The sequence below is a fragment of the Carcharhinus amblyrhynchos genome, chromosome 6 (assembly GCF_965287045.1).
Source record: "Carcharhinus amblyrhynchos chromosome 6, sCarAmb.v2.hapA, whole genome shotgun sequence".
Classification (NCBI taxonomy): Eukaryota; Metazoa; Chordata; class Chondrichthyes; order Carcharhiniformes; family Carcharhinidae; genus Carcharhinus; species Carcharhinus amblyrhynchos.
The window spans coordinates 95910706-95938386 of record NC_137329.1 but is presented as its reverse complement, the minus strand read 5'-3'; the positions used below and the strand labels follow the sequence as shown (position 1 = coordinate 95938386).

General features: G+C 43.8%; 1 protein-coding gene across 1 annotated transcript in view; it reads right to left on the bottom strand.

Annotated features, from left to right (window-relative positions):
• Window positions 1–27681, bottom strand: part of lrp6 (low density lipoprotein receptor-related protein 6) — a 179864-nt gene that overhangs the window by 149497 nt on the left and 2686 nt on the right. The window contains exon 2 of the mRNA XM_080191019.1: window positions 17071–17464. Coding sequence (XP_080047145.1) covers window positions 17071–17464 — 394 coding nt within the window. The remainder of the gene's footprint in view (window positions 1–17070; window positions 17465–27681) is intronic.

Below are 27681 nucleotides of genomic sequence, written 5' to 3'. Positions count from 1 at the left end.
ACTTAATTCCTCAAATAGTTGATTTCAGGAGCAAACATGACTACTGACTATGGCAAATGAAATATCTCAGGACAATTTCTCTCCTCTTCCAAATACTGGCAAAGATTTCTGCCTCTCTAAATGGATTAATGTAGCATTCAGAACTATAAACTCAATTTCATAAACAGCTATGGATGCTGTGCTCTTCTATGCATGCAATATTTTCTTACAATATCTAACTGGTCACAAAAATTTAACAAATTAAGACAGGATTTTTTTTTTTGTCAAGATGTTGGAGAGCACAATACCAAAAACTACTTTGACAATCCTTTTCCACTTAGAATTTGTATGGTCCATTTTTATTTTTCCAGTAACAGAAACTGAATGAATGACAGTTGAGAGCCCTTTCAACATTGCCCCCAGCAACTTGGAGCTACACAACATGGACTGTTACAGAATTATACCAGAATGAATTTACATCAGACCATGTTATGACCAACTGTCTGAAATACAGAAGATTTAAACTATAAAAGGTTCGCTCAAGAGGAAAGTCACCTCTGCATAATCTTCCACTGTAATTTCCCCCAACTAGGAAACCCTGCCCACCTAGATGGTGGTGGACAGGGTTTAGTTGATGTAGCAAACACAAAATCATGACAGGCTCAGCACAATGCTTACCACTAGGTATGGGGCAAGAGCAACAGGACCCTCCACAAGGTGGGCAACAGGATAACAGAAGACAAGGAGATCATACAGATGCAAAAGTGCATGCAAGAAAGAAAGCATGACACCTAATACTTCATACAAAAGGGCAGTTCTGATATTTAAATCATCAGTGCTACTTCATGCTCATTAGGATTCAAAGTTGATGCTTTTTATTTACCAAAAACAACCACCACTGTAACGCAAGAGATCATTTGTTACTTATCATCACAACATATTTTTGCTTGCTGTTCTATATGGAAGTTTAATAGTGTCTCACTTCTTTCCTCAGGTGATTTCAATAGGCTCATTGGTAAATGTGGTAGGTGTGTTACCCAGTCACTGGAGTCAGTTAGCTCGAAGGTTGGTTCATGATGCAGAGTGACTCCAACAACAGAGGTTCAATTCCCATACTGGCTGAAATTTTTAACGAAGGCCCACCTTCTCAACCTTAACCCTCACCTGAGGTGTGGTGATCCTCAGGTTAAAATCACCACCAGTCAGCTCGCCTCCTCAGAGGGAAAGCAGCCTCTGGTCATCTGGGACAATTGTGATTTTACCCTTATGGATCAACGTGTTGAACAGTATACCCAGTATAGACCAATACAATAAACCAGTATATCTAAACAGGACATGTCAAATATGATCTCCAAACCTTGAGTTGGCAACAACAGAAGTGAAGGTGGTACAATTAATTTCAAAAGAATAATCCTTTTTTAGGAAAGGTAAAAGGTCCCAACAAGTGTTATAATGAAACGACAGCTGAAATCAAATTGAAGGGGCCTGAGAAATGGAAGTTTAACATCATGAACCAAACCAATCCATCGTACAAAACTGCAAACCCTATTGCTAAGAAGTTGAAACCGCAGAGCTAAATGATTACCGGCCAGTTGCTCTTCCAGCGATAGTGATGAAATGCTGGCTCTGTCAACATACGTCAAAATATCTTTTAGATACTCTTGTCTCACACATCGATCAGTTACAATTTGACTATCAATCTCCTAAGTTAGTAGACAATGCTGTTCTGACCTTGGTCCACCCAATCCAGTACATTGATAGATTAAGCAACAATGCTCTTGCTATCTTTGTTGATTTCTCTTCAACTTTTAATACCCACGCAGCCATTCCACATCTTCAAAAAACTGAAATTTCCTAATGTCAATTCTACTCTGGATCAGTGATTTCCTTCACAAAAGGATTTCTGGGATTTATTCAGAGCCCACATTAACGAATACTGGATCTCCTCAGAGCCATGTACCTTTATTTTTCATCCTCTTTATGAATGATTTCTGCTCAGAATGTTATGACATCAGGATCCTGAAGTACACAGATGATACAGTACTTATGGGCCCCATTAGGAATAATGAAATCAACTACAGAGACTCAGTAGAAAAGTTCATAAAATGGTGCAGTAACAATTCTCTTGAACTGGATGAAAGAATTAGGTAAAGACTTTGGGAAAAAGCCAGTTAGATAATGATGTTGCTCTTGTGGAAATTCATGACATGGACACTGAAATGGTTACTGGCTACAAGTATCTAGGTATCAAAGTAGATGATAAGTTGAATTTGAGGGAATGAATCATACTACCTCAGAAAATTAAAATCCTAACGAGCAGATTCTACAATCACAAAACTCTTCTATTTGGCTTGAGTTGAGTGAGCTATTCTTTTTGGATATCTCACCTAGTACTGTTGCCTGAGGAAAGTCGACTCTAAGGGCACAGAGATTATCAAAGCTGGCAGGAATAGTTATTAATGAGCAGATCTTTCTTGATGAAATCGACACACGAAAAATTTTGACAGAAGTAATGTCACGAACAATGAGAATCACCCACTGCATCACTATGACTATTGGATGCATTCAGCTACAATCCCTCAGATGTAGGCCAAAAATCAGTGCGCAAATAATCAAGGTTATTGTGGTAGGTGGAATATGGAGTTGAGACCATGATCAGATCATCCATGATCTTTTCGAATGGCAGAGCAGGTTCGAGGGGTTGAATGGTCTACTCCTGTTCCTAATTCATGTTTGTATTTCATTTTCTTCTACTGTATCATTTATGTAAATGTTTAAACAAATGAAAAATGTACCCAAAATGAATTTCCATATGAGCTTCTCTATAGATAATAAAAGTGAAAACAGTGTTAGTGATATTAAGAAAATCACCATATCATACATAAATTATGCTATACAACTCTGGACCCAAATAAATTTGTCCACCAAAAGGGGAAAAAACCAAAAATCGCAGCTGAAGTGAAAACAGCCTGGATATTTTTGGTTATTCATTTAATACTTTGCACTTTTTAAAAAATTATCCACTAATTAAAATTGAGCAAACTAAATAATAAAGGAATGTGGAAATCTAATACTTATAAATTAGGTCAGACGTTTGGAATTCTGCAATTTGGAATAAATTCATATATTGGAAAATTCATATTTGGTTATATCAAATAAACTATAGAAATTAATCACAGCATAATACATGGATTTCCAATAATGATTCATTATCTGTCAATGTTTGTCTGCATAGGCAATTCTAATATATTTCCACATAACTTGAGCACATTGCCTGCACATTTGTATTCTGGTTTTAGAACATATGCAAGAGCATCTATGATCTATAATTCCTGTTCAGCAGGAAACTCCACATACGTGGACTAAAAATGCTACCAAGTTTAAACACTTTGCATTTCTTTCTATTTTAACTTGCATTAGCGTGCATATCAGATATTGTGTAAAGATACAGTTTCTCCTTTAACACAATAAGAAAGACAGTTTGCATGTCAATACACTGCCTGGTGTGTGGAGATCCACAGTATTAAAAATTGCCCACAAATCAGCAATCACATGCAAATAGTTCATAAAGATGGCTGCTGATAGAAGGACAAACATTCACAGTAATGGAATAAGATTGTCTTTTAGATTGGGGGTGAAGGCAAATTGTGTATCATTATAGTAAGTACTTTGTGCCATACCAGAATTAAGAGTCTTCAGGACTATTTGACAAACAGTAGGAAAAAGTAATACTCCAGTATCACTTTTATTATTGACATTCTGCACTTTTTTTTCTCTCCCATGCTGTAACAAAGCTACCTTGTATTCTTCTTCAATTTACAATGCAGCATCTTCCAAGAAGTGTCTTTAGAAATCCTCATTCTCAGTATTGGGACAAACAGTCTTGTTCGTCCATTATGATCCTAGCCAAATTTCATGCCAAGGACAAACATTCCAAGATGGACCAGGTTAAGTATGCCAAAGTATTTCAGCTATCAGTTTATCTTATCCTACTGCATGGAGTTAACATTTCTCAGCACACTCATTCACACTGCTTCAAATACTGTTTCCAGTCTGCCAAACATTTCAATGGATTCCATACTTTAAATGCGAAAGCGAAAGATTGACAAGGTAGAGACATTCACATCTTTGCTGCACAACAGGCCAGCCTATAAACCATCAACAGACACACTCATAAAACATATCTTAAATGATTACAACTGCTTTTTAAAAAAAGTTTCAGCCACCATCGAGACAGTTGGTGGAAACAAACCAAACTGGTGCTTAAAAGTCTGTCAGGGTTTATAATCTTCCCCTCAGTTTTTCCCTCAGGAGCCAATAGAACTCTGCTAGACTCAACCGTGCAGACTTGCAGGTTTAATTTTTTAGCCTCTTCAAATGCACATGACCTACATCAGCTGAGGTAATGATGAAGCCAGTCATTGGTACCTAATTCTCCATAAGACTGTCATAATAGATAACATCAGAGTTAGTGATTCTTTTGAGTTGGGCAAATCACAAAGTAAGTTGACGTGCTCCATTTAAGGGTGGGCAACATATTCCTGATGTTTAGGGTATTCACAAACCATTTGGGGTTGTCAACCTAATTTAGGACAGAATCTTCCCACTAATTCATTTCCTTCTAACATACCTTTGATTACTACATCAATTTTTAAGGCCTGGGATGTTAAATTTGTCAACAATTCTGCATTTCTACTGTTTTCTAGTTTAACGGGTACAGATCCCTTTTGAACTATAAAATCAACCTCAAAATTTTAGCATGAGGAAACTGGCACAATAACATTCGTAGAACAACCTTTTTTTATGTTCATTCTGCTCGCACAACCATTGGAGCAGTGAGAGAAAGCAAGTAGAAAGACACAACAGTTTGGGGTGAATCACCATTTTCTCCTCGACCTCATTCCTTCCAAATGGAAGTGACTACCTCCTCCCAGGGACAAAAAGTGTGACTGATTTGCCCCTCCCAAACCCAAAACCCATTTAAGCAAATTTAAGAAAACAGAACTTAGTGAAACAATAGCCTGTATTTCAGAAGGAGGTGACATACAGGACAATATTTTCTTTGCACTCAACTGCTTAGTGCTACAAAGTAATATGGTCATTCTGATATTACAGTACTCTAAGTGGGAAATTTTCCTCATCCGTACGATATATGAAAAGGATTTCACAGAATTGTTATCTTTTAAATACATCAAAATTGCTCAACTTTTTGTGTGAAAGAGAACTACTGGAGAATACATTGCGTATGCTCAAATCAACTGAACATTTAAATTAGGAGCAGTAAACCACTTGGTCTCTTCAGCCTTCTCTGCCATTCAATAAGATGACAATTGATCTAATTACAACCTCAACTCCACATTCCTGCCTCCCCCCATTAATCTTTCACCCCTTTTGCTTATCAAAAATCTATCATACTCTGCTTTAAAAGTATTCAAAGACTCTACTTCCACTGTCTTTTGAGGAAGAGAATTCCAAAGACTCACGATCCTCAAAATATTTTTCCTCATCTTTGCCTTAAATAAGTGACTGCCTTTTTAAACAGTGACCCTTAGTTCTAGACTCTCCCACAAGAGGTAACATCTTCTCCACACGTTTTTAATTCATTCAAGGAAGGTGGGCTTTGATGGCTATATCAGCATTTATTGCCCATCCCTAATTGTCCTTAAAGGCAGTGGTGAGCCACCTTCTTAAAACACTAATGCAGTGGTGTAGGTACACGCACAATAATGTTAGGGAAGTAGTTCCAGGATTTTGATTCCACGACATTGAAGGAATAGGATATATTTCCAAGTCAGGATGGCGAGTAGATTAGAAGGGAACTTATAGGTGATAGTCCCATGTATCTGTTGTCCTTGTCTAAATGGTAGCAGTTGTGGGTTTGGAAAATGCTGCCTAAGGAGCTTTAGTGAGTCTCTTCAGTGCATCTTGGGGATAGTACACACTGCTGTTATTGTGCATCAATGGTGGAGGAAGTGAATGAAGGGTGCTAATCAAGTGAGTAATTTTGTCCTGGATGGTGCCAAGCTTCTTGAGTGTTGGAGTTGCACTCATCAAGAGTGCAGTAGGCCATCTTGAATTGTGCCTGGTAGACTGTAGGCAGGCTTTGGAGGGTCAGAATCTGAGTTACTTGCTACAGTATTTCTAGACTGATGTATTCTTGTAGCAAATGCATTTATACGGTTAGTCCTGTTCAGTTTCTGGCCAATGGCAATCCCCTGGATTTTGAGAGTGGGGGAATACAGTGATGGCACTGCCATTGAATGTCATGGACTGATGGTTAGATTCTCTCTCATCAGAGATGGTCATTGCTGGCACTTGTGTAGTGTGAAGGTTATTTGCCACTGGTCAGCCTAAGCCTGGATACTGTCCAGTTTTGCTGCATTTGGACAGGGACTGCTTTAGTATCGGATGAGTTCTCATGATGCTAAACATTGTACAACACCAGAGCCAGAATAGCCAGCTCTCCAGATGGCTCCAAGGTGTGGTGTTCTAACAAACTATTCCAAAAATATTCGTGCTACCTTTACGTATGTATAGATTTAAATCCCTCATGATTGTCACTGTACCTTTCTGACAAGCCCCCATTATCTCTTCTTCATATTCAGTCCTACTGTGTAGTTACAATGGGTGGACCTGTACATCATTCCCACAATGACTCTCTGATTCATCATTTCTTACTGCTTCTGTATCCTGGTTTCCTGAACTTAGGTCATCCCTTCCTAATGTACTAATATCCACCCCTGCATCTTTTCCCATTTTTCCTGTCCTTCCTAAATGTCACATATCCTTCAATATTCAGATGTCAATCTATGTCATCCTGTAGCCATGTCTCTGGAATAACTATCAGATCAGACTTATTTATTTCTATTTGCATTCTCAGTTCGTCTGTTTAGTTTTGCATACTCCACGCATTCAGATAGAGCCATCAGTTTTGTCCCTTTATTATTTTTGTAACATCTAGCCTTATTTGCTAACTTATTCTTACATTTGTACTCTATCATAGAACATAGAACATAGAACACTACAGCGCAGAACAGGCCCTTCGGCCCACGATGTTGCGCCGACCAGTTACAAAAACAATGACCCACTAGCCTATACCAATCCCTTCTCGTCCATAAACCTATCCAGAGATCTCTTAAACGCCCCCAAACTAGACGCATTTACAACTGCAGCAGGCAGGGCATTCCAATCCCTCACCACCCGCTGGGTAAAGAACCTACCCCTGACATCCGTCCTGTAGCTACCCCCCCTTAATTTAAAGCCATGCCCCCTCGTGCTAGCTTTCTCCATCCGAGGAAAAAGGCTATCACTATCCACCCTATCTAAACCTCTAATCATCTTATATGTTTCAATAAGATCCCCTCTTAGCCGCCTTCTTTCCAACGAAAACAACCCTAAATCCCTCAGTCTCTCCTCATAGGACCTCCCCACCATACCAGGCAACATCCTAGTAAACCTCCGCTGCACCCTCTCCAACGCCTCCACATCCTTCTTGTAATGCGGGGACCAGAACTGCACACAGTACTCCAAGTGCGGCTGCACTAGAGTAGTGTACAGTTGCAACATTACACTGCGACTCCTAAATTCAATCCCCCTACCAATAAACGCCAAGACACCGTACGCCTTCTTAACAACCTTATCTACTTGATTCCCAACTTTCAGGGATCTATGTACACACACACCTAGATCCCTCTGTTCATCCACACTATTCAAAGTCCTCCCGTTAGCCCTATACTCGACACATCTGTTGCTCCTACCAAAGTGAATTACCTCACACTTCTCCGCATTAAATTCCATCCGCCACCTCTCGGCCCAGCTCTGCAACCTATCCCTTCTCACCTTAGTCTGTTTATCATATCCCATATTTGTACCTTCCTCTCTCGCCTCTGATTTACCACATCTTCCCAAATTTGATCCCTTGGGCCACAGCTTAGTTTAAAACCCCCTCTACTTCCCTGGTAATGCAACTCAGTAGAAAACCAGCCCCAGCATGGTTCGTGTAAACAATCCCAGTGGTACAGTCTCCACTTTCCCAGCATTAGGGCCAGTGCCCTATGAAGAGGAAACCACATTGGCCACACCAGACTTTGAGCCACATTTCAATTTCGCTAATCTTGTTTGTTCCATGCCCCCAGTTTGCACATGGCTCAGGTAATAATGCAGAGGCTATTATCTTTGAGGTTCTGCTTCTTGATTTGGTGCCTAGCTCCACATCCTGCCTATGTTATTAATATCTATACTTTCCACAACAATTGGATCCTCCCTTGATCACTGCAAGTTTGTCTCCAGCCCAGAGCAAATGTCCCAAACACAAAGCAGGCAACACAACTGTTTGGACTCCTGCTCTTTGCTACAAAGAACAGCACCATACTGCCCTCAACTATCACTACTACTTTTTTGTTCCCCACACTTGAATGTTTTCCTGTACCAGTGCCATGGTCAGTTTGCTCATCCAAGCTGCAACTCCCACTCATCCAAACAAGATGAAAAAACCTCAAATCCATTGGGACAATTGCAGGGGCTGACACTCCTGCTCTCTGGGATCCCTTGTCTGCCTCAGCTAGTCACATCCTCCTGTCCGTGACCACCTTTCAAATCAGAAAATCCTATCCCCAAGCACTGTGACTGCATCCTGGTACCAGAAAATCCCACTGCCAGCCAATGACGTGATGCCTCCCACCATGAGAAACAAGTCACAGGGAAGCCAGAGAATCTCACAATTGACAACAATTCAAAAGTATGTGTTTGACTGTAAAGTATTTTGGGATGTCTTGGTGTTGTGAAAGGTATTATGGAAGTATATATCATTCTTTCTTTCTTTCTTTAGTAGCACAAGTAGAATTGTTTTCCAATTAGAATTACTTTGGAAAAAGTGGGAAGAAAGTTACTCAATATTTCAGTGCATGGGTAACAAATGCATCAATGCTTCTGGGACTTGTTTAACGAATTTGAATGTTTTATACGCTTAGATCATTGGATGAATCAAATAAAAATTTATTCATAAAGAATCTAAAATTCCACAAAGGAGTGGCTAACAGTGGCAAAATTCATTGCCAAATTCTGAGAAAGGGCAAACAAATCTGGAGAATGCAGGAGACCACATAAGGATATAATAAGGCCAGGAAGATCGGCTGATGCAGGTTAATAACCAAAATGAAGCTGTACATTTCATGGCCAAGAATTAAGAGTGAAAATGTATTTAAAATGGTATGCTTCTCTTTTCAGGCAGAGAAACAATATGATGTTAAATAAATCCTTAGCTAGCAGGCAAATAAACACTGCCATTTCAAAGACAAAATGAGAATTTTAGGGTTTATACAGACATATTAAAACAGTGATTCTGTGCAGCAGAGGAATTAAATTTGTGAGCTTTACTAAAGCTAATTTGAACAGCAGACTAATAATGTTGAGGATTCATTTGTTGTTTAAAAAAAAGAGGTAGCCTAGTTGTTTCTATACTGCAGTATCTAGTCGTAAGACAAAATTAAGATTTTAGAAATGGGCTAATTTATGGATAATATAAGAAAAAAATAACCTAAACTCAGCAAATTCATTAATGTTCATGAGACAAGGAATCTGCTAACACTACCCGAACCAGGCCTGCCTTTGTCTCGAGCTCTACACTACACAGCTGTTACAGGTGCCCAAGGTTGAGCAATGAATTCTAATCTCACCATATGGCCCACATCCTAAGGATAGGAAAAATTGCAGCCAAGTGCAAATGTGTGATTCAGCTACCATACAAATATCTACAGCAAGTGGAAAAAAATTGACAGTATTTGATAGCACAAAAATGTGGGTATATAAGCCTAGTCCTGGATTAAGGTCTTGAATGCAGTAGGGCAAACCACAAGATGTTTATTACGTGCACTGGAGCATTCGGCATCAGAGTCAATCCAACAAAGACCAACATCTGCCATTAAATACAAAGGGAAAGCACTGCACAGAAGTCACTCTCCTAGAACAGGAGGGGTGAGGAGAAGAGGGATAAAAGGACAGTGTAAACCTGTATTTTCCATCTTTAAAAAAAATCCTTTCATTTAAAATTAACATTGGCTGAACAGATAGCATATACCCCTTAGACCAATAATAATGGAAGTGTACCCGTTTCTACTGATCAGTAAACACATTTGGATCTACTACGTGCTTATCTCAAGCGTGTGCTCAATTATGCTTACGAACCATGTTAACTGTTTCAACAGCTGTGCAGAAATGCATTTCTATTTGTTTCTTCAGTTACATTGGGGCGTGCATGTGTGTGTTTGCCTTCACAGTTCAAAAACTCAATGTGTCCACAATACAAAGAACAAAGAACAACCCAGCATGGGAAACAGGCCCTTTGGCCCAACGAGCCCACGCCGCCGCATCACCCTACACCTATTCTACCCTGCATGTCTACGAATGGGACCCTACTCAGTCAGATTCAGGGAAGAAATAGTGTCAATTTGGTAAAAACCGATTAGCCTAAGAGCACATCTTTGGGGTGTGGGAGGAAACCGGAGCGCCCGGAGGAAACCCCAGATCAGGAACAACTTCCATTTATCCAAGCCTCCAGAACAGACGAACCATGGTGTTATGTAGCGAGTATAGGGAGATAGATAAAGGAAAGGATATCGAGAAGAGGTCAGAGAGAAATAACCAAAAACTTGGCTGGAATAAAATCGATTAGAGAAAGCTTTTGAGGGAGAGACAGAAGTGGAGAAATTTAAAGTGGAGTTTATAATAGGACCATGGCAACTGTTGCATCTATGACTAATGGTAGTGTGTGACAAAGACGAGGAGAGGCTGGGGAGGAGGGTGGTATCAGAGATGGGGAGGGGGGTGGTATCAGAGATGAGGAGGAGTTGCCTGCGAAGACACTGAAGACAAGGGTGAGGATTTTAAATTTATTGCACGGAAGACAAACAGCCTGAGTATGTCTGGGCAAACAGAGAATTGCAAGTGGGTCTTAGCGTGGCTCCAGTTGAGCTTGAGTTCTCCAGCTCCATGCCTTGGTGATTATTTTCCAAACGTCGCTAGATTCCGGGGTAGTGCCGGAAGATTGAAAAATGGCTAATGTTACGCCGTTGTTTAAGAAGGGTGGCAGGCAAAAGGCAGGGAATTATAGGCCGGTTAGTTTAACATCTGTTGTAGGTAAAATGTTAGAATCCATGATCAAGGAGAAAATAGCGAGGCATCTTGAGGTGAATTGTTTGATAGAGCAGACGCAGCACGGTTTCATTAAGGGGAAGTCGTGTCTGACGAATTTATTGGAGTTCAATGAGGATGTGTCTAGGGCGGTGGATAGAGGAGAGCTGGTGGATGTGGCGTTTCTTGATTTTCAGAAGGTGCCGCACAAGAGGTTATTACAGAAGGTCAGGGGGCATGGAGTTGGGGGTAGAGTGTTAGCGTGGATAGGGGATTGGCTGTCAAATAGGAGGCAGAGAGTGGGGGTCAATGGGTGCTATTCGGATTGGCGGTTGGTGACTAGTGGAGTGCCCCAAGGGTCGGTGCTGGGGCCTCAGCTACTTACCATTTATATAGATGATCTGGAGGAGGGAACCAAGTGTATGGTGTTGAAATTTGCTGATGACACCAAGATTGGAGGAACGGCAAATTGTGCGGAAGGTGTGGAAAGTCTGCAGAAGGATCTAGACAGGCTGGGAGAATGGGCCAGGCAAATGGAATTTAATGTTGGCAAGTGTGAAGTTGTCCACTTTGGTAGGAATAATGGTAGGAAGGACTATTACTTACATGACGAAAAACTGCAGCATGCGACGGTGCAGAGGGACCCCGGGGCCCTCGTGCAGGAGTCGCAAAAACCCAGCCTGCAGGTGCAGCAGGTGGTCAGGAAGGCGAATGGGATGCTGGTCTTCATAGCGAGGGGGATTGAATATAAAAGTAGGGAGGTCTTGCTGCAACTGTACAGGGCACTGGTGAGGCCACAGCTGGAGTACTGTGTGCAGTTTTGGGCACTGCACTTACGCAAGGATATTTTGGCCTTGGAGGGAGTACAGAGGAGGTTTACTAGGCTGATACCGGAGTTGAGGGGGTTGAACTATGAGGAGAGGCTGAATAAACTAGGCTTTTACTCGTTAGAGTTTAAAAGAATAAGGGGAGATCTCATTGAGACATATAAGATGATGAATGGGATGGATAGGATAGAGGTGGAGAGGCTCTTCCCGCTCAGAAGAGACAGTAGGACTAGAGGGCACAGCCTCAAGATAAAGGGGGTGCGGTTTAGAACGGAGTTGAGGAGGAACTTCTTCACTCAAAGGGTGGTGAATCTCTGGAATTCTCTGCCCGTTGAAGTGGTGGAGGCTGCCTCGCTAAATATATTTAAGAACATAAGAACATAAGAAATAGGAGCAGGAGTAGGCCATCTGGCCCTTTGAGCCTGCCCCGCCATTCAATAAGATCATGGCTGATCTGTCGTGGCTCAGTTCCACTTTCCCGCCCTCTCCTCATAACCCTTAATCCCCTCTCTTATCAAAAACCCATCAACCCGCTTCTTAAAAATATTTAGCGAGGCAGCCTCCACCACTTCAACGCGGGTTGATAGGTTTTTGATAGGCAAGGGGATTAAGGGTTATGGGGAGAGGGCGGGAAGGTGGAACTGAGACATGACAGATCAGCCATGATCTTATTGAATGGCGGGGCAGGCTCGAAGGGCTAGATGGCCTACTCCTGCTCCTATTTCTTATGTTCTTATGTAGCTCAATCCCGGTTTTGCGCTATTAGCTATTTTTACGCTGGCAGAATGGGACATTACAATTATAAAGGGTACTAAAGCCAAATTTAACAACGAGAGAGAAAATAAAGTGCAATGGCAAATCAGATTTTTGGTAGTTGAATCAGATCATCAGTGGTTTCATCACCAACTGAATTAAGGAAGAAATATCCCTTTAGTTAAACTGTGATAATTGATCCAAGTGTGACATTTTAAACAATCTAATTATTAATTCCTATGGGAGCAATGCCAGCACTAGGATTTCAGTCAAACGTAATAGCTAGTAAATATTTTTTTTAATAATATGTTCATTTAAATTAAAAAATTTCACAGTGTAATTGCAGATTCCATCTCCCGGAACTTAAATTATGCCTCAGGAGAGCAGGGTGAAATGCAAGTGGTTACAGGTGGTGGATGAATTTGAGTGTTACAGAGTTACTATATTAGCACATTAAAGTGTCTCGACTTGTATCTAATTTTCCCAATAGCAAACTAGGGAGTATTTAGGATCATGCATTATTACATAGAAATGTGATTTTCTATCAGCAAAGACAAATTTTATATTCTCTTGGTATCTATACATTTTTAAAAATGGTAAATCATGGTTAGTTTTACTTGGATTATTTGCATTTGTTGAATCTCTATTTTGCTGAAGTATCACTAAAACTTGATTAGGAGCTCTAATGAGAAAATTATGAATAGAACATTCTTCTTACAGAGTCTCAGCCTCATTACTGTTTTTGATTTGATCAACAAAACATATCCACAACATGGCTACCAAATGAAACAGTCTGGTCGGTGCTGTTGCTTCTATTTCAGATTCAAGAACTTCTTTACATCAGCATGTGCAGCAAGCAAAGTGAGTCAGTATTTACAGAAATATCAAATTCTCGCTACAAAAGTTTAGCTGAGAAGCTGCCACAACACAAACCTAGATGCTTCAGGCTGTTGGAAGATCTTTGCTTCATATTTCAGAACAAGGAGGATACACCCCACAAAAAATGAATTGAGCAACTTAAAAAAGACGTCGTGAAAACATAAAATGAGACCTTTTAAAAATCTCATTCATACGCGCACATACATTATACATTTTCTTTAGATTTAGAAAACAAAATGCTTAGAAGGTGAGTAAAGAGTGGGATAATCAGATACTTCCCACGGATTGTTCAAAATAAGGCTGAAATTAAACAAGTAAATGGCAAAACAGAGATTGATATACATTGTAACACATGTTTTTTTAAAAACTATATACTGAATTAGTTCTTTTATGGATAAGTTCACCAAGTAATTATGTTCCCCTAATTTTTTTCCCATCCTTGTGAAATGATTTCAGATGTGTGGCACCAGTAGAAAACAAAAAAAAGTTAGATTAATATTTTTAAAAGGTTACCATAGGTATGAAAAAAGAATATCACCCCTGCCTTGAGACAGTAACATACTAGTACATAAACTAGCAGACTTAATGAATTCATTTTTAAATTTACCATGGTGGCATTTGAACTCACTACCTCTGGGTTTTAAGTTCAGTACTGCAGCCACTGCATCCCAAAATATGAGAGAGGCATTTGTTAAGTTTAATATTGTGGCTTGTATTTTGGTCATTTGACTAAAGAAAAGTTGAAGTGATGGTGATAGCTCAAGGCGAGAATCTTTTGTTTCAATTTGACATGCTCAAAATAGAAAGAGCTAAGAGAGCTTGCCTTTTTGAATTGACAGAAATTGTAGAAAAGGCAATTTTTTTTTATTTATTACCAGTTTTAACTAAGAAAACACAGTTGAGTAGTGCAGTGTCCCCATAAATTAAGTGAATATTGAAAACAAAAACTACATTTGGAATTGGGAAAGACAACATGGTGGCAAAGGGAGAAAAGAATACCAGGAGGGAGAAAAGAATACCAGGAGGGAGAATAACTACTGAGGTAATTTTTGAGAAGTAGTGACATTTATTCCACCTCTTTTTTAAGATTTAGAATCGATGAATTGTGAAGTAATAAGCCGGTTCACTAAAGTGTTTTGCCAAAGTATTAACTAAAAGTATGAAGTCTTTAACATCTCTCCTGAGATATCATTGAATTATAGAGCCCTTAAAGTGCAGAAAGAGGCCATCTGGCCCATTGAGTCTGCACTGACCACAATCTCACTTAGACCCTACCCCCATATCCCTACACATTTACCTGCTAATCCCACTAACCAATGCATCTCAGGATACTAAGAGGCAATTTTAGCATGGCCAATCAACCTAACCCGCAAATCTTTGGGCTGTGGGAGGAAACCGGAGCACCCGAAGGAAACCCATGCAGACATGAGGAGAATGTGCAAACTCCACACAGACAGTGACCCAAGCCAGGAATTGAACTCAGGTCCCTGGAGCTGTGAAGCAGCAGTGCTAACCACTGTGCTACCGTGCCACCTTTTTGCACAAATCCTTTGCATTATTCACTGGCAATCTAGGCTAGGAATCCAAAGCTTTTCACAAACTCCCTAGAAATTCTGTTGTTTTTTTTAAGTGTGTTGAATGCCTTTGGGATCAACCTTTCTTTAGTAATTCTACAGCAGAATGACTAAATTAGTGGTATCAACTCTTACTTAACTCCTGCTCACTATTTCCCACCCAGCACACTACCTCTCCCCTCCCCTACTCCAGCTTGCAATGTTACCTCTTTGCTTCATCCCCCCACCACATTGCATCCGCCCTCCCAAGCCCACATTCCTACCCTCACCTGCCCTGCTGCTCACTGCCCCTCTCCCAGCTCTCTCCCCCCCCCCCCCCCCCAACTTGAACGACTACCCACATGCTAAAGACAGGAAGATGAGAGAAGCTACGAGTAGGGTGTTCTGGGAGGGAGGTAGCAAGTGGTGAGTGGGTTGTAGGAAAGCCAAGTGCTGACTTAGTTCCCATAAAGTACACCTTGAAACGTTGGGAATAATATAGGTCATTCAGCCCATCGAGTCTGCTCTACCATTCAAATGAGAGCATGACTGGTCTGATAATCCTCAACTCCAGTTTCCCTTAACCTCAGCACTTAAATCCACCTGACTGATCATGCCAAGCTTGGCTCTCCTCCATTCATTCCGTTATGGGGGAGTCTACCAGTTCTTTGCTTGTGGCCGAGAGTAAACTTCATTTAACCACCTGACTGCGCATGGCTGAAATAATTAGGTGCACGGCCCTTGATGGACTGTTGTACACCTGCACAGCTTAGAGGGATCATTGCCAAGTAACTGTCCAGATTATTGGCATCAAAAGGGAATGCCGTGAACAGGAGCAACTCAGACTTTTAAAATTAATGATACAAATGCCAGATTATAACTGCTTTTTTTGACCTAGCTTAAAAGAACATCTAACTATCGTGGACAAAACTCAACCAATTCTTATGTAGGTAAAGTGACTGTATTTCATTAGCTTCCTTTACACCACACTAAATAGTTCTAAAAATAAACAATTCCTCAACTCCAGGAACTGCTGCAAGTTCATTCTGACCAGTCAGGAGTTAAAAATGTACAGTCCCACCTCCAAAGTCGAGCTACAAAATGTAATAGGAGACTCACACTGGGATTTAATAATGCTACATTGTTCTCTCCATTTATTTGGCATTAGTAAACACTCAGCATTGGCATTTGGGTTGAAATTTTATACAATATCTGGATACAAAATGTCTCAAGACCCTTCTACCTATACACACATTCCTCTTGAGGCACCGTGCTGCACACATTTGGTATACAATAAACTGCATTTCTCTCCACACCAAATAGCTGATTCCTGCCAAAAAAAATTGTGCGTGCATGGGGGTTGGGGAGAAGGAAAGTCATCATTACACTAGCAAATCTCTTAACCAGTTGAATTATTTCAAAAATTGGGCAGTTCCAACTCCTCAAATTACGTAGAGTTTTACTACTGCCTTGTCAAAATTCAGAGCTTAGATTTCCACTGCTGCAACTGTGCAAAGCCACTGCTTGCAAGAGCTGAAGAAACTTACTCCAAATAAAATTGAATAGAGTTTATACCAGGTAGAATCCAAGTTGTTGTTATATGTAGATCCATTCAAGATTGTTTTTAAAGCTATGATCCAATTTTCTTTCCATAATACATTTCTTCTGTCATCTATATTAATGAAGTGTTAAAAAGATTGCGGTACGAATTTTATTTTTAAACCACAAATTTTCCAGAAAACAAAAGAATACTCAATTCCCTACATCATCGTTACTGCCAATGTATGAATATAAGCCAATCATGTATGCATTCTGGGAAAAAGGATTGCATATTTATAAAAAGTAGAAATTCAGAGACACCAACGCAGACTCGCTTTCCATAAACTGCTTCAAGAAAATTTCAATTCAAGTCATTAATCAAAATACAACAGAGTAAAGTATATCGCACTCACCCCCTTGCTGGATCCAATGCAATTGCCCTGGGCTGGTCCAGGTCTTGCCAAAATAATACTTTCCGCAATGATCCATCTAAATTAGCAACTTCAATCCGATTAGTTTCTGAGTCTGCCCAATACAACTTCTTCCCCAGCCAATCACACGCCAGTCCATCGGGTGATACAAGTCCTGATATCACCACGTTCTGAGTGTTCCCGGTCTGATTTAGAAATATCAGTTTGATCGCTTCCTCACTCACATCAGTCCAGTATACAAGATCTTCTGAGAAGATAAAATCCACTGCAGCTGCATCTTCTAAACCAGCAACAACAACTGTGGCATTAGTCTTGCCACCAGCAGCATCCACCAACCTCAAGTCTCGTCGATTTGCAAATAACAACAGTGGTGAACCTATATTAATAAAGAAATAAAAGTTGACAACCATTAGTAAAATATCAATCACTTACACAATAAAGTACCACTTGCACAGTAACTATGAAACAAAACTTACTTCAATGGTTAATTCATCTTGTAATCACACATATCTTAGTAAATATAAAGTTAACATGCACACTCTTTCTTTCAGGTTACACACAAACAATGTTATGCTTTTTTCATGGTGAATGTCTTGCAAAATTCACAAAATGAAGCCCAATGATTGGTGCCATCGACTTAACATAAGAACATAAGAAATAGGAGGAGGAGTAGGCCATCTAGCCCTTCGAGCCTGCCCCGCCATTCAATAAGATCATGGCTGATCTGTCGTGGCTCAGTTCCACTTTCCCGCCCTCTCCCCATAACCCTTAATCCCCTCTCTTATCAAAAACCCATCAACCCGCTTCTTAAAAATATTTAGCGAGGCAGCCTCCACCACTTCAACGGGCAGAGAATTCCAGAGAGTCACCACCCTTTGAGTGAAGAAGTTCCTCCTCAACTCCGTTCTAAACCGCCTCCCCTTTATCTTGAGGCTGTGCCCCCTAGTCCTACTGTCTTTTTTGAGCGGGAAGAGTCTCTCCACCTCTATCCTATCCATCCCATTCATCATCTTATATGTCTCAATGAGATCTCCCCTCATTCTTCTAAACTCTAACGAGTACAAGCCTAGTTTATTCAGCCTCTCCTCATAGCTCAACCCCCTCAACTCCGGTATCAGCCTAGTAAACCTCCTCTGCACTCCCTCCAAGGCCAAAATATCCTTGCGCAGGTGCGGCGCCCAAAACTGCACACAGTACTCCAGCTGCGGCCTCACCAATGCCCTATACAGCTGCAGCAAGACCTCCCTACTTTTATATTCAATCCCCCTCGCTATGAAGGCCAGCATCCCATTCGCCTTCCTGACCACCTGCTGCACCTGCAAGCTGGGTTTTTGCGACTCATGCACAAGGACCCCGAGGTCCCTCTGCACCGTCGCCTGCTGCAGTTTTTCGCCCCCTAAGTAATAGTCCTTCCTACCATTCTTCCTACCAAAGTGGACCACCTCACACTTGCCAACATTAAATTCCATTTGCCATTTCCTGGCCCATTCTCCCAGCCTATCTAGATCCTTCTGCAGACTCTCCACACCCTCTGCACAATTTGCCTTTCCCCCAATCTTGGTGTCATCAGCAAATTTCGACACCCTACACTCGGTTCCCTCCTCCAGATCATCTATATAAATGGTAAGTAGCTGAGGCCCCAGCACCAACCCCTGGGGCACCCCACTAGTCACCAACCGCCAATCCGAATAGCACCCATTGACCCCCACTCTCTGTCTCCTATTTGACAACCAATCCTCTATCCACGCTAACACCCTACCCCCAACTCCATGTCCCCTGACCTTCTGCAATAACCTCTTGTGAGGTACCTTGTCAAACGCCTTCTGAAAATCCAGAAAGACCACATCCACCGGCTCTCCTCTACCACTGCCCTAGACACATCCTCACAGAACTTCTGCACAAATCACCACAAACAGTATGTTGAGTGAAAATTGGAAACTTTGACCAAAATAAAAATTGGTCATAGATTTTCAAACACTCCCAAGATGTTTGTAGAAGCAGCAGTCTGATCTATTTTACCTCTTGTGCTTCTAAACAGAATATTCCAAATGCTATAAATTATCACGAGGCCTTGGCTTTTGTTCAGAAGCAGGCAACAATGTAGGCTACACCTTCACTTGGTGACTTGCTGTGTCCTGAGAAGAAGTTGTTTTTTTTATCATTACAAACCATTGCTCTTGGGCAACTGACTGTAGCAGCTTTCAAAAAAAGCCTTATGCAAACCTGAGTTATACCCTTTTCCTGATTGTTGGATCAAATGCATGCAGCAATGTACAAGTTCCTGACACTGCAATTAATGAAGATCTTTCTCCTATTTCTGCACATAAGGACAGATTTGATTAATACAACATAATGAGAAACAAATTAGTCCTGTTAAATTACAATTATCGATTTAAACCATACTTCATACTTCTACATTTGCTGGCCAATTAATTCCAGTTGAATTGAAATGATCTTCCTGCCTCCAATGTTTCAGGGCTTTAAACAATGTCTAACAAGGTAATGGTGTTACTGAAAAGAAGCAATGTGTAAAATTCAATTTTAATACAAAGATGTAACTATGATGATTTATATGTTATCAAAATGCAATTATTTTAATAAATACATAATTTCTAACAATGTGTATGTGAGATTACCAAACCAAGATATTTGAAGACAAGCACAGTCAGGAAGCAACAGGCAATAATGTGAAGTGCACAATAACTGGTGTAATTTATTAATTATTAAAAATATAAATTTCAGCATTTACTGATTCCAAGGTGGCACACGTTGCATTTCAGTGCAACATTTCAGAATAAGTTGTGGCTACAATATGTAACAAGTCAATACAAATTCCACAACAAGTGAATATTAAGGTCATGGTTTTACATTATAGAAATAGAGCATAATCAATACAGGCTCGCACCGAGATAACTTCAACTAAAAAACTCATAAAACATCGCTGCAATATAACCACCATCTCAGACTGTCTTACATCTTTATTAAAAGCTACTAAACAAAAATCAAATTACTTCAACAGTTTGATTTTCAATGAATAGCTTTCCTGATTGTAAACATCAATAGTATCACCTCTCCCCACAACCCATCAAAGCTGCACTATTAATTTCCAAAGTAATGCGCAAGCTGTATCTGCAAAATGTCAAAAATATAATACATTTTAAATCTCCACCCCAGAATTTTGGAATCCCAAAATTAAAGGCATTAAAACCAGGTTCTTCCTCTCGACTCTTCATTCAATTTAAGTAAAAGAACTCCATAATAATTAATAAACAAATCACATTTTAATTTTTACACAACACTAATCCTGAATCATAGCCAATAATTCAATTTTGAGAAATCCCATGACTTGATGCATTAACAATTTAAATCAAATTCATGTAAATGTAAACAAAACAAAATATCGGGGCCAAAACAAAATGCGTCTACAACCAAGACTAGGCACAAACTTCAACGCGGATAAATGTGTAGTCGTCCATTTTGGCAGAACCAACAGGATGAACGAGTACACTATCAAGGGCAGGAGTCTTAGTAGTGTTGAAGAGCAGAAGGATCTTGGGGTCCGGGTCCACAGGACTCTTAAATCGGCCTCGCAGGTGGAGGAGGTGGTCAAGAAGGCGTATGGTGTACTGGCCTTCGTTAATCGAGGGATTGAGTTTAGGAGTCGGGAGGTAATGCTGCAACTTTATAAGACCCTTGTCAGGCCTCATTTGGAGTACTGTGCGCAGTTCTGGTCGCCTCACTATAGGAAAGACGTAGAAGCTATTGAAAGGGTACAGAGGAGATTTACAAGGATGTTGCCTGGACTGGGAGGCATGCCTTATGAAGTTAGGTTGAGGGAGCTGGGACTCTTTTCCCTGGAGAGACGAAGGTTGAGAGGCGACCTGATAGAAGTTTATAAAATGTTGAGAGGAATAGATAGGGTGGATTCTCAGAGGCTATTTCCCCGGGTTGAAGTGGTCGCTATGAGAGGACACAGATTTAAGGTGCGGGGAGGAAAGTACAGAAGTGATGTTAGGGGTAAGTTTTTCACTCAGAGGGTGGTGAGTGAATGGAATCGGCCGCCGTCAGTGGTGGTGGAGGCAAACTCGCTGGGGTCTTTTAAAAGACTTCTGGACGAGTATATGGGGTTTAATGGGATTGGGGGTTTAATGGGATTGGGGGTTATAGATAAGTCTATAGATTGGTAGGTGTTGATGTGATCAGCGCAACTTGTGGGCCGAAGGGCCTGTTTGTGCTGTAGTGTTCTATGTTCAAACCACCTAGCATTTCCAACTCAAAACTCGGGATTCGCTCTCTCCCCTTCCTCACCAGGCCCAGCCCAGCCCAGCCCAGCCCAGGCCCACCACCACCACCACCCCACTCCAACCTCCCGCTATTTTACATTTAATTTGTTTCTGAATTTGATAAAGTTTATATAAAATACTTTAAATCTCATTTACCTTTTTCTCTTTCAATAATGCAGGAAACATTTTAGCTCAAAAATACCCATTATGTTTTTGTAAACTAAAGTTAACAAAAGTTATTTCATCTTGGAGCAAGACTATCTGAAATTCAACCGCAAATTTACCAGAATCCACCTGTAAGGAATCCTCAAGAGCCAAAATACAGAATGTGGGCTTCTGAAATTCAGAGTTGTACAATTAATAAAATAATTTGTCTGTGGTGTAGGAAGTAACAATATACAAGGCTCCACGCAAATTACCCAGTAAATTATTTGTCATCTTCTGAAAGAAGCTATTTCTTACTTTTGTCCAGCGTTGCTTAAAACCTGTGCTTTACAGTACTACCTGTTGCATTGGTTAGAATTAATATATACACGTTATTTAATGAATACAGGTAAGGAAATAAGTTATCGTGTATTAAAACAACTGTTTTAAATTTGATTCTGAAGCTCCAGGAGAGGGGCTGGAAATTTGATTTGGAGAAAAAAAATTCTCAGACTCTTAACGATTTTTCTGACTATAGGCTACGATCTGGTACGTTGCAGAAACATGTCAGGAAAATTTTCAAAACTAATCAGCTATTTCAAATGATCTTCATGCCCAAGGGATATTATTTATTCATACATGAAGTGTTACATAACAAATTTAAGTAAACCAATCTCATTAATCAATTGATATTTTGAGTACAAAGATCAGATTGTCCATTTCGTTGGAAACACTGAGATTGGTGGCGTTTCTTTGGCTTCAAAGATAACCACAATATGGCAAGCAGATGCTTAAATCATTCCTCTCGATACAAAAAAATTCCAAAGTGGATCCATTCCTCCCTTTTAAGAACCCTGCGTTGCTTTGCCAAGCATTTCCCCACACAAACTAGCAGAAAGCATGAGAGAACACTGCTTTCCTTCCAACTCACCACTGACACTCTTCCCCTCACACACAAATACATATCTCCCTCACCCTCTCTCACACACACACACACACACACACGTGCCACCCACTGTGCCACACACACGTGCCACCCACCGTGCCACACACACACGTGCCACCCACCCTGCCACACAAATGTGCCAGCCACTGTGCCACACATGCACACGCCACCCACCCTGCCACAACACACACGTGCCCCACACACACGCGCCACCCACCCTGCCACACACATGTGCCACCCTGCCACACACACGTGCCACCCACCCTGCCACACAAACGTGCCAGCCACTGTGCCACACATGCACACGCCACCCACCCTGCCACACACACACATGCCCCACACACACGCACCACCCACCCTGACACACACATACGCGCCCCACACACACAAGCGCCACCCACCCTGCCACACACACACGCACGCCACCCACCCTGCCACACACGCGACACCCACCCTGCCACACACACACGCACGCCACCCACCCTGCCACACACGCGACACCCACCCTGCCACACACACACGCACCACCCACCCTGCCACACGCACGCATGCCACCCACCCTGCCGCGCACAACTCCCTCTCTCTCTCCGACACACACGCACACACACCTCCCTCTCTCTCCGACACACACGCACACACACCTCCCTCTCTCTCTCTCCGACACACACGCACACACACCTCCCTCTCTCTCTCTCCGACACACACGCACACACACCTCCCTCTCTCTCTCTCCGACACACACGCACACACACCTCCCTCTCTCTCTCTCCGACACACACGCACACACACCTCCCTCTCTCTCTCTCTCCGACACACACGCACACACACCTCCCTCTCTCTCTCTCCGACACACACGCACACACACCTCCCTCTCTCTCCGACACACACGCACACACACCTCCCTCTCTCTCCGACACACACGCACACACACCTCCCTCTCTCTCCGACACACACGCACACACACCTCCCTCTCTCTCCGACACACACGCACACACACCTCCCTCTCTCTCCGACACACACGCACACACACCTCCCTCTCTCTCCGACACACACGCACACACACCTCCCTCTCTCCGACACACACGCACACACACCTCCCTCTCTCTCCGACACACACGCACACACACCTCCCTCTCTCTCCGACACACACGCACACACACCTCCCTCTCTCTCCGACACACACGCACACACACCTCCCTCTCTCTCCGACACACACGCACACACACCTCCCTCTCTCTCCGACACACACGCACACACACCTCCCTCTCTCTCCGACACACACGCACACACACCTCCCTCTCGCTCCGACACACACGCACACACACCTCCCTCTCGCTCTGACACACACGCACACACACCTCCCACTCTCTGCTACACACAGGCACACACACCTCCCTCCCTCTCCTCCACACACGCACACACACCTCCCTCCCTCTCCTCCACTCACGCACAAACACCTCCCTCTCTCTCCTACACACAAACACACACACCTCCCTCTCGCTCTGACACACACGCACACACACCTCCCACTCTCTGCTACACACACGCACACACACCTCCCTCCCTCTCCTCCACTCACGCACAAACACCTCCCTCTCTCTCCTACACACAAACACACACACCTCCCTCCCTCCCTCACCTACACACTCCTCCCTCTCTCTCCGACACACACGCACACACACCTCCCTCTCTCTGCTACACACACACACACACCTCCCTCTCCCTGCTACACACAAACACACACACCTCCCTCCCTCCCCGACACACTCCTCCCTCTCTCGCCTACACACACACGACTCCCTCTCTCTCCTACACACACACACGCCTCCCTCACTCTCCGACACACACGCGCACACACCTCCCTCTCTCCGACACACACGCGCACACACCTCCCTCTCTCTCCTCCACGCACGCACACACACCTCCCTCTCTCTCCTACACACACACACACCTCCCTCTCCCCTACACACACACCTCCCTCTCCCCTACACACACACCTCCCTCTCTCTCCTACACACACACACACCTCCCTCTCTCCTAGACACACACACACCTCCCTCTCTCCTAGACACACACACACCTCCCTCTCTCTCCTACACACACACACCTCCCTCTCTCACCTACACACACACACCTCCCTCTCTCTCCTACACACACACACACCTCCCTCTCTCTTACACACACACACCTCCCACTCCCCTACACACACACCGCCCTCTCTCTCCGACACACACACACACCTCCCTCTCTCTTAGATACACACAACTCCCTCTCCCCTACACACACACCTCCCTCTCTCTCCTACACACACACACACCTCCCTCTCTCTCCTACACACACACACACACCTCCCTCTCTCTCCTACACACACACACACACACACACACACATCCCTCTCTCTCCTACACACGCACACACCTCCCTCTCTCTCCTACACACACACACACCTCCCTCTCTCTCCTACACACACACACCCCTCCCTCTCTCTTAGACACACACACCTCCCTCTCCCCTACACACACACCGCCCTCTCTGTCCTACACGCACACACACACCTCCCTCTCTCTCCTACACACACACACACACACACCTCCCTCTCTCTCCTACACACACACACACCTCCCTCTCTCTCCTACACACACACACACACCTCCCTCTCTCTCCTACACAAACACACACACAGCTCCCTCTCTCTCCTACACACACACACACCTCCCTCTCTCTCCTACACACACACCTCCCTCTCTCTCCTACACACACACACACCTCCCTCTCTCTCCTACACACACACACTTCCCTGTCTCTCCCCTACGCACACACCTCCCTCTCTCTCTCCTACGCACACACCTCCCTCTCTCTCCTATGCACACACCTCCCTCTCTCTCTCCTACACACACCTCCCTCTCTCTCCTCCACACACACACCTTCCTCTCTCTCCTCCACACACACACCCCTCCCTCTCTCTCCTCCACACACACACCCCTCCCTCTCTCTCCTACACACACACACCCCTCCCTCTCTCCAACACACACACACAGCTGCCTCTCTCGACTACACACACACACCACCCTCTCTCTCCTACACACACACACACACACACACACCTCCCTCTCTCTCCTACACACACCTCCCTCTCTCTCCTACACACACACACACACCCCTCCCTCTCTCTCCGACACGCACACACACCTCCCTCTCTCTCCTACACACACACCTCCCTCTCTCTCCTACGCACACACATCCCTCTCTCTCTCCTACACACACCTCCCTCTCTCTCCTCCACACACACACACACACCTCCCTCTCTCTCCTCCACACACACACCCCTCCCTCTCTCTCCTCCACACACACACCCCTCCCTCTCTCTCCTACACACACACACCCCTCCCCCTCTCCAACACACACACACAGCTGCCTCTCTCGACTACACACACACACCACCCTCTCTCTCCTACACACACACCTCACTCTCTCTCCTACATACACTTCCCTCTCTCTCCTACACACACTTCCCTCTCTCTCCTACACACACACACACCCCTCCCTCTCTCTCCTACACACACACACACCTCCCTCTCTCTCCTACACACACACACACCTGCCTCTCTCGACTACACACACACACCACCCTCTCTCTCCTACACACACACACACACCTCCCTCTCTCTCCGACACACACACACACCCCTCCCTCTCTCTCCTACACACACACACCCCTCCCTCTCTCTCCTACACACACACACCCCTCCCTCTCTCTCCTACACACACACACCCCTCCCTCTCTCTCCTACACACACACACCCCTCCCTCTCTCTCCTACACACACACACACACCTCCCTCTCTCTCCTACACACACACACCTCCCTCTCCCACACACACACACACCTCCCTCTCTCTCTCTCCTACACACACACCTCCCTCTCTCTCTCCTACATAAACACACCTCCCTCTCTCCTACACACACACACACACCTCCCTCTCTCTCCTACACACACACACCTCCCTCTCTCTCCTACACACACACACCTCCCTCTCTCTCCTACACACACACACCTCCCTCTCTCTCCTACACACACACACCTCCCTCTCTCTCCTACACACACACACCTCCCTCTCTCTCCTACACACACACACCTCCCTCTCTCTCCTACACACAAACACACACACACACCTCCCTCTCTCTCTCCTACACACACACACCTCCCTCTCTCTCTCCTACACGCACACACACACCTCCCTCTCTCTCCTACACACACACACACCTCCCTCTCTCTCTCCTACACACACACACACACCTCCCTCTCTCTCTCCTACACACACACACCCCTCTCCCTCCTACACACACACACACCTCCCTCTCTCTCCTCCACACACACACCCCCCCTCTCTCTCCTACACACACACATCCCCCCTCTCTCTCCTACACACACACACACACACACCTTCCTCTCTCTCCTACACACACACACACACCTTCCTCTCTCTCCTACACACACACACACCTCCCTCTCTCTCGTACACACACACACACCTCCCTGTCTCTCCTACACGCACACAAACCTCCCTCTCTCTCCGACACGCACACACACACCTCCCTCTCTCTCCAACACACACCTCCCTCTCTCTCCTACACACACACACACCTCCCTCTCTCTCTCCTACACACACACACACCTCCCTCTCTCTCTCCTACACACACACACACACACCTCCCTCTCTCTCTCCTACACACACACACACACCCCTCTCCCTCCTACACACACACACACCTCTCTCTCTCTCCTACACACACACACACCGCCCTCTCTCTCCTACACACACACACACACACCTCCCTCTCTCTCCTTCACACACACACACCTCCCTCTCTCTCTCCTACACACACACCTCCCTCTCTCTGTCCTACACACACACCTCCCTCTCTCCTACACACACACACACCTCCCTCTCTCTCTCCTACACACACACACACCTCCCTCTCTCTCTCCTACACACACACACACACCTCCCTCTCTCTCCTACACACACACACACATCCCTCTCTCTCCTACACACACACACACACCTCCCTCTCTCTCCTACACACACACACCTCCCTCTCTCTCCTACACACACACACACACACCTCCCTCTCTCCCCTACGCACACACCCCCCTCTCTCTCTCCTACGCACACACCTCCCTCTCTCTCCAACGCACACACCTCCCTCTCTCTCTCCT